Source organism: Pseudorca crassidens, chromosome 8 (assembly GCF_039906515.1).
Source record: "Pseudorca crassidens isolate mPseCra1 chromosome 8, mPseCra1.hap1, whole genome shotgun sequence".
NCBI lineage: Eukaryota > Metazoa > Chordata > Mammalia > Artiodactyla > Delphinidae > Pseudorca > Pseudorca crassidens.
The window spans coordinates 67,373,491-67,382,624 of record NC_090303.1 but is presented as its reverse complement, the minus strand read 5'-3'; the positions used below and the strand labels follow the sequence as shown (position 1 = coordinate 67,382,624).

Below are 9,134 nucleotides of genomic sequence, written 5' to 3'. Positions count from 1 at the left end.
CCATTACCCACCTCCCCATAGTGGTTCTGAAGATGTTCCTTTTAACCATTTTACCCACAAAAATATATAAAGTCTACCCTTATTGTAAGAATGAGGTCACTCAGAATGAGGTTACATTTGTCTCCTTAGTCACAAAGTCTCCCAAAACAAGTAAGAGCGTGGACAAGGAAGGAAGGGAAGCATGGGAAAGGAAATGCGATGGGTGACCCTTACAAAGTTTAATTTTGTGTTGGTGAGGCTGATGTCCCAAGAGAGGAGAACTCTATTTAAGCCTAATGCTTTTGTGGGGTTGGTAAATTTATTGAACTCACAGGCTGAAACAGTCTCAAGAGGGCTGTTTATTCAGAGGAGACATATTAATCTATTAGGCTAATGCTTTAACATAAAAGCCTGGACTTACACATCAGCTTCAGTGACCCAAGTGATTTTACGCATTTGAATAAAATAAATTTTGGTGTGAGCAATATAAAAACAAACAAACAAAAAAACAAACGAGCATCAAATGCCGTGTGTGTGTGTGTGTGTGTGTGTGTGTGTGTGTGTGTGTGTGCTCCATCTATTGGGTTAAATTCCTAACCTTGGCCTTTGTATTAGTTTGAAAATCATAAAATCTTCCATACTCTGAAACATGTATTTGATCTGAAAAAGAAATTGCAACCGAAAGCCTGTGCTTATCTGGACAAAATGAAAGTTTTCTGAATGTGTTTAGGGGGGAAATGCTGCATAAAAGAAAAGATAAATTGTGAGAGCTTGGGTCTCCAAAAATAAGGAAATAAAATTATATCTTAATTATAATTAGAAAGACTTGAAGAGTACTGACATGTGAGTATACCATTTGTGTTTTCAGTGAAGTTTGCTCCTTAAATATGTTGAAATATAATTTTCACTAAATCTTAATAAATCATTTATGGCAGATGTTAAGTGTATCAGTATAACAGGATCATGCAAAGAAGTTAGTAAATTCGATCCTACTAATAGCATAAGGCAAAACAAATGTGCGTGATTAACAGTGACAGTTTGAGAGAATAGCTCTAAGCAATTTAAAGACCCAGGAACCAAAAGGATCAAAAGAAACAAGTTACTTTCATTGGGTGAATAGAAGTAACTTTAAAATTAGGATTGTTATAAGATGCTACTTTAAATGAGCTACAGGAAAGGAATGAATGAGGACCTGTTTTATTCTCAAAAAGCCTATTCTGTCTAGGTTGTTGGAGAACCAATTATTCTCAGGAGTTCTTCAAATAAATGCCTCTGAGCCTGTCTCAAGCTAAAAAATTACATACAAGCATTTAGCATGTATTAGTTTGACCCTGTGAACTGACCTCATTCATGAGATTTCAACAGAGTTGTTGAAAAATACTTCAACATACTAGCATACCTTAATTGAACATGGCACGTTTTATAGCAAAGGGTATAATGTGGGAAATTGCATGAAAACGAGAGTGAAAAAAGAAATTAATCTAATGCCGCTCCATATGCCAGTACCATTCCAGAATTTAACAAGAAACACAAACCATATAACCACTAAATTCTGGTTTCATTGATCCAAATCCCCTCCAAGTTATCCAACCAACCCAACCACTTGTCTTGTTTTAAATATTTACGAACACAGCTTTTATCTGGATTAATTATCAATTGCTAATTGTCATATTAATAACGGAAAATTAAAATTCAACACTGAAACAGACGGCCTCCCTTCCACTTCACTCCAACCTTTATCTTATTGAAAACGCTCCTAAAAGCCAAAAACTATTAATCAGTTGGATGGGTTTTAAAATATGTTTGTTACGTCTCAAGATGAGGTGTCAGTGAAAGCTTTTCTTAGTGAGAGGCAATTATTTCGATATGGAAAAAGTTCACAATGTATTTCATAATCAACATTTGCCTAAACATTTGGCAATTTGCCTAAAACATTTTCTCTCTTTTTCCATGAAAAAATGGAATCTCTTACTCTTTGATGTTTTATTAACTGTTAATCTGGTGAATATTTATTCAATACTCAATGAAAATGTAAATCATACATTTAAAACAAATATTTGAGAACATCACTTTATGGCCTGTCTAAGATTTGGATCTGCATGACTATTGCCTTCTCTTTCCATTCTGAGACCCACTTCTGATCTCCATGTCTCCCTGACAAAATGGGCACTATGATTCTGTCTGGGGTTCAGACACTTTCCCAATTAATTCATCCTCATCTATTCATACACTGCATGACTGAAGGCCAATAAAAGCCTTTCCAACCTAAAAACGTTACATACCATAATTCTAAAAAACTGTAACAAAGATATAAATACAAGTTTGATTCTTGTAAGGCCTATTTATAGATTTTACAGCACTGCTTTATTTTAATATATATATTCATCTTCCATGCACATAAAATTTAATAGTCATTATTTCCATGCAAAAGGTAATCAAAAATAAAGTAATTGTCAGCAAAGCACTTTAGACTCAATAGGTAAATTATAAATATTTTAGTCATATTATTTAGGTAAATAACAGCAATGTCAATTTTTATTTTCTTTTTTTTTTTTTTTTTGCAGTACGCGGGCCTCTCACTGTTGCGGCCTCTCCCGTTGCGGAGCACAGGCTCCGGACGTGCAGGCTCAGCGGCCATGGCTCACGGGCCTAGCCGCTCCGCGGCATGTGGGATCTTCCCGGACCAGGGCACAAACCCGTGTCCCCTGCATCGGCGGGCGGACTCTCAACCACTGCGCCACCAGGGAAGCCCTCAATTTTTATTTTCTTAAAATAAATTTATTCTGTGTATTTTCTTTAACCAGAAACAATAAGAAGTATTTTAATAAGATAAATATGTGTCTATGTTATTTATATGAGCAAGGTTTTGTTTCCTTTCATTAACTGATTACATTTCAGCAGGGAAAACATTAAAATTAGGATAACCAGCTCAATTCAGCTGTCACCTTATTATTTATTGGTATACAAAGATTCAGCCAGGATAAAGTGCTTTTCTGCTTTTTCAAATCGTAAACCATTTCTCATTTGCAAATAGTTTAGCAAATAGAAACCATTCTTTCTATACCTGTAGAAGGAATTCTGTTAAAAGCTTCATTCTGTCTACAGCACTCCTATGATAGCTTTCTTGGAAAAACCACAAATAAGACAGAACTTTGAGATGGAATTTTGCCTCTAAGAACCAAGGCAGGCCTTAGTTTTGGTGCTAGAGATCCTCAATCCTGAAACTCAAGCAGATGAACCCCTTCTGGCAAGTTTTGCCCCTCCCCAGGCTGTGGGCCACCTCTGGACAGAGTTTTGCTCTGAACTGATGCACTGATCCTAGTAGAACTCTGGATATATTTTTTCCACAGTAGCAACCAGGAGAAAGGGAGATTCTCAATAACAGGCAGGGCAGGATACAAGAGGTCAAAACCAGAGACACAGTGCTGAGCACGAGGTGGGGAGGTGAATGAGAAGCTGTGCCTAGGAAGATAAGTCATACACCAAAAGCGTGAAGGATAAGGCCCAAGTCAGGATATGGCACCTCAAATGGATGAAGGCAAGAGGTTCAGGATGAAAACCATGACCAGTACATGGGTGACACCAGCTATGTGACATAACAATGGGCTTTATGGTGAATAGGACCCTGTAAGACTGAACAGAAGTTTTAGTTTCTATTCTGTAGGCAATAGGAATCTATCTAAAATCCTGAGCAGGAACCTGACATGATCTGACATGTAGTTTAAAAGTTCCACTCTAGTGTCAGTGTGATAGACTGGAGAAATATAAGGCTGAAGGTAGCAAGAACATTAGGAAACAAGAAATGACAAAGGTGTAAATGAGGGCACTAGAAGAGGGGTATGTTTGGAAGATATTCAGAGAATAGAATGACAGCAATTGGTAACCAATTGCCTGCTGGATCTGGGTGGGGTTTAAAATGGTATTTTTTATATTATTCCCAGGTCTGGCTTGGTGAAATGTGGGGATGGTAGTTCTAGGAAAGACAGGAAACTTCAGAAAGAAGGGGAGATTTTTGAGTAAAAATAATGAGGTCATTTTTAAAGGTTATGTTAAGCAAAGTAAAAGTATCCAGACCAAAACAAAGAGACACCACTCCTTTAGTACCACTCTGGCTTGGTATTCCCATTCTTGAGGAGGAATGAGAATTTATAGCCAGAATCTCACTGTAGAGTGTTCACAGATGCTTGGCAATATTCATTAATCAACATTCTTAGTCTACCTTGCTTATTTTTAAATTTTTACTGTAAATCTAGTATTTCTCAGTGAATCAACTTCTGGCCTTTTAAGCAGAATCCCTTCATGACTATGTAGAAGTATAACAGGTATAACTGTCCTAGGTGGAGCTTGCCAAAAGAAATGGAACTTTCCATTTCTGGTATCTATTCTCATACACTGATGGTGGACTTTTCATTGTTATTACCTTTCTGAGGAATACTCTGACAGAGTGTACCAAAAGTCTTAACATACTTATATTCTATGATCTAGCATTTCTATAAATTTGCCCTAAGGAAACTATCACAAATGTGCACAAAGACTTATGTATGAGACTATCTAGCACACTATTAGTTCTAAGAGTCAAGAATCTAAGGACTATCCAATGGAATTGTTTTGTAACCAATTGGAAATAGCTTATCCCCTACTAGTCCAGTTTCCCCCATTCGAATGGGCATACTTGATCTGCAGATCCTAGTCTCTTCCATCCTCCCCTAACCTAGATCCTGTTCTTGCCCTCATGTTGCCTTCTGTCTGTTTCATGTTTGATCCACTCCGACTCTAAATCTGCACTCTAAATTTTACCTGTCCTCCATTCAGTCCTCACAACTCTCTTCTTCTCTAGGTAATAGACAGTTAATCTGATACTCAAGTGCAGGTAACGATACAGGTAGAACACCAAAACCACTGTATGCTTCTCCACTATTCCCCAAGATGATATGTTTATTTTAGCACTAATCTCTTGAACCCATGCCCTGTGTTTCTTGTGTTCGTGAAGGAGCAATTACAAGGATGGGAATTCCAAACAAAGCAGAAGACAGAAATGCTATGGTAACTGAGTCAGGTAAATAGTCTAGGAAATGGGGAGTGCTGGTACCCCTCTTTCATCTGGTCATTTATTCCATTCCACAACTGGGTCCATCCTGGTCTCTGATCCACTGGAAGGCTGCTTATATACTGCTTTTCTGGAAAGTTAAAATAAGTCAATATTTCCAACAGATACTTATCATGCAAAACGTTGTGTCATTCCTGAAATAGAAGTCATTATTACAGATCGATACTTATTGAGTATATGAATACAGCCAATACCTTCTTTAGCAGTTAATGACTAATGGTCAGTTCAAGAACTGAGAACACTAACAAGAAATTTAGCTTTAGGTAGTTAAACTATTAAGATGTATTATAAAATTTTCTAAACTATACTGTCCTAAATGCTGTACTTCTCAAACTCACAGAGCCACCCAGGGAGCTGCAGCAAATTCACAAGGGTGCCACGGGATATTTTAATTTTCAAAGGAAGCACAGCAACATCTGTCAGACACCACTCAAAAAACAGCTCTGAGATAGTTCAGTTTCAACATGTACATTCCTTTTGATGTCATTTTTTTCCCAGTTTTATTGAGATATAATTAACATATAACTGTATTATTTTTAGGTGTACAACATAATGATTTGGTATATGTATATATTGCAATAATGTCATATCTTTGTGAAACATTTTCATCAGTTGTTGTGATAAAAATCGAGAACTAAACAAAAATCAATGCAGAACAAGAAATGAGAGCAGTAGGTCCATTTTACTCCATGGTTTGAGAATTTGTGCAGTGGCATAATCATACACATACTAATAGTATATAACTATGGGTGTTTAAGAATGAAAATATTATTTTTCTTTCCATTCTATGTGTATTATTTTTCCAACTGTCTTCTATAATGCTACAATATAAATACTTAAGTTATTTGAGCCTAAATACTCAAAAATAGGTCTATTAAGTTAGTCTTCTGGCCTAAAGATGCAGTGAAAAAGTTATCAGACACTAAAAGCGCTGTTCACAGGAGAAGTTCAGAAACCTCTGCTTAAATGATATGAAACTCTAGACATAAACTATACATTATTATTACATCTTGGTGTTTTCACAAAATTGAGTGAAACACTTTTTGTAGAATTTTATTTGATTATCACAAAAAGTAACTTTTGAACATAAAGAAATTCTTAATTTGTATCCATTTTTATCATTAAATATTGTTAGCACTTCTTTAGGATTTAAAAAAGGTAAACATTAAATCCTCAGTTTCAGAAGAATTAATTTGTCCTTTGGTTTCATATTTCTGTAATTTTAGGCAGTACCGACTTTTAGGCAAAGTGCCTAGCAATTAGTTGCCAAAGAATTTATTTGTATGGAAATTTTTCTTCAGCCTTCTCCACTGATGCATAAACATAGTAAGGAAACTTTAACCTCATTGTTACAAGAAGAAACACCTGAGGCAATGCCAATCAAGCCAAAATCTTTTATAAAATTGCAGGTCTGTGTTTTGTTTTCAGTATCAAAACTAGCACCAGTTATTCAAATCAGCTTACTTTATGTAAATTAGTCTCTTCAAAAACTTCCTTAATCCAGGCAGTTATTAAGTGAAATGGGATTTACCTCAACTAATGACTATACAAAGAGGAAAAAACACACAAGGGAAATCCTATTATAGCTTCAAAGCACTGGGCTCTCCTTTGTTTGCTTACAATCAATCCCCCCTCTGGCAAGAACAATAAGCAGCGTGTAATTATTTTCTTGACTATAATTTTTAAGTTTTAATTTGAACCAGCATTTAAAGGAAAAGAGAAGAGGCATACAGTGCAGGAGCCCTTTTGCCTATACCAGTCTGGCTTAGCGATCAAGAAAGGGAGACATCAATTTTGCCACTGATTCCAAAAGGGATATATTTAAGAAAAACTGTACTTTTCTGCTTGGAATATATGGTAGATTGATCTTCCAACTGACATGACTGTTTCACTGCTCAAAATCAAAATCATTTTCATTAGGAAATAGACTTCCAACTTGGAATTTTTTGCCCCATTAAAATAGCAATGTATTTTTAAAAAATTAAGTGCTCTCAAGATGATTTAGTCTTAACATGAATCAAGCACAAATTTTATAGTATCAAACTGAAGGAGTTTAATCAGGAGGTGAAGGTGAGTTTTGATGTCTCTTTCAAAAAAGTTTCAATTGCTACTTATCATAATCAAAGAATAGACAAAGAAAAAAAAACATTAATGTTTGGTCTCAAATCCACAGTCATTGGTGACAGACTTACATTCTTTTCTTTATTTTCAGACCATGCATGTGCAAATTTAAAACTGACAAACAAAAGCCTTATCACCCAGAAGCCTGGGAAAATGAGTTCTTCTAACAGTGTTCCTTTGAAGGTAGCGGTTCACATACCATACTCAATAGAAAGTGACAATTAATTTGACAGATCCTGGTTTTAGGAATCCAAGAGAGTAAAATTTCCTGGTACCATAAGATACACAACTGTGGTTGAATCGGGGTAGAATTCATTTCCTAAAAGTGTTAGCAGCCTAAGCTGGGAGCCAGGGTAGAGTTGCTGCAAGGAGAATTTTGAGGGAAATTATGGGATGGATGCTTTTATTTTTTTCAATTTTAATTTTTCTTAGACTTTCAATTCACCAAATGACTTTTTGTATTACTTTAATACACTGACGCCTTCATTTCAGATTCTAGGTAAAAATTTAAAAACCTTAAAGACATACTAATCATCACACATACATGCCAGATTATCACTATATTCCCAGTCTCAGATGAACCCTGCTAAACGGAAGACAAGATGGTATTTTTGGTCCCCTTGCATTTTTTAATAATCAGTGCATAATAAACTCCAAGGCCTAAGTGAAAGTCACTCACAAAAAATAGGAATAAAATCAGAAAAGTCATCCTCTGCAATTGAAGTTTATATTAATTAATATGGAATGGATATGATTAGCCTTCTGCAGGAGTGACCTTTGAGAGGCACTTTGCAATGAGTTGTGCCTCTAAATCCCCTTAAGGTCCCCAGTCCAAATATTACTTACTGTAGCCTGAGCTTTGACTTTAGATAACCTGGATAACCACATGCACGTAATAAATGCAAACAAAATGATGTGGCACTCTGCATGATGTTTAGAAAACAGAGAGTTGACAAATAATAATCTGTTGGGGTTTATTTAGAGAGACGTGGAATACAAGTCATTAGAAATATGTAGTCAGCAGTAAAGCAGGAGTGATTTCTCTAGTTTTTGCCACAATCCAAAAGACATATCCTTCAAGATTACTCAATTTATTTTACCATTATCTCATACATATGTCTGCCTCACAATTTCTTGATTAGCAACTTGCATTCCAGGGAAGTCTGATAATAAAAAGGGCTATTTTAGATAAGGGTTTTCTAGTGACAAGGAAGGTACATCCCCACTGAATGTTAATAAGTTAGCACTTGTTTATAAATAAATCCATGAGACCTGATAGCCTGAAGTCAGTCCCCACAGAAGCTCATCATTCCTCAGTGAACTGATAGTATCATTTCTTGAAGCTGAATGCTAGACCCACAGGGACTTCATCAGTTTGCGAAAGAACCCTGCCTGAGCAAATGTGTGAAATGGTTCAAAAGCAAAACCAAAAAGTAATGAAGCATGTCATTATATATGTGTCAAAACCCATAAAGTGAACAACACCAAGAGTGAACCCTAATGCAAACTTTGTACTTTGGGTGGTAATGAAGTGTCAATATAGATTCATTGATTGCAACAAATGTACCACTCTAATGCAGGATGTCAATGGCAGGGAAGATGCGCTTGTGGGGGCAGGGTATATATGGCAAGTGTCTACACTTTCCATTCAGTTTTGCTATGAACATAAAACTGCTCAAAAAAATAGTCAAGAAAGAAAGAAAGAGAGAGAGAGAGAGAAAGGAAGAAAGGAAAGAAGGAAGGAAGAAAGAAACAAAGAAAGAAAAAAAGGAAGGAAGGAAGAAAAGAAAGAAAGAAGAAAGAAAGAGAAAGAAAGGGAGAAAAAAAGAAAGAAAGAGAGAAAGAAAGAAAGGAGGGAGGGTGGGAGGGAGGGAGGGGGGAAATGTAATGCATGGAACCAGAAGGAGTTAAAAATAACCCATGGAGT

General features: G+C 36.1%; 1 protein-coding gene across 5 annotated transcripts in view; it reads right to left on the bottom strand.

The window, feature by feature from the left end:
* The window catches only part of DNAJB9 (DnaJ heat shock protein family (Hsp40) member B9), a 700,153-nt gene that overhangs the window by 621,679 nt on the left and 69,340 nt on the right, over positions 1–9,134 (bottom strand). Inside the window, exon 5 of one of the 5 annotated variants that reach the window (XM_067746748.1) lies at positions 5,141–5,156. The exons of the other annotated variants lie outside the window; for them this stretch is intronic. Coding sequence (XP_067602849.1) covers position 5,156 — 1 coding nt within the window. The 3' untranslated portion in view covers positions 5,141–5,155. Of the gene's footprint in view, positions 1–5,140; positions 5,157–9,134 lie in introns of those variants that run through there. 5 annotated transcript variants of the gene reach the window in all.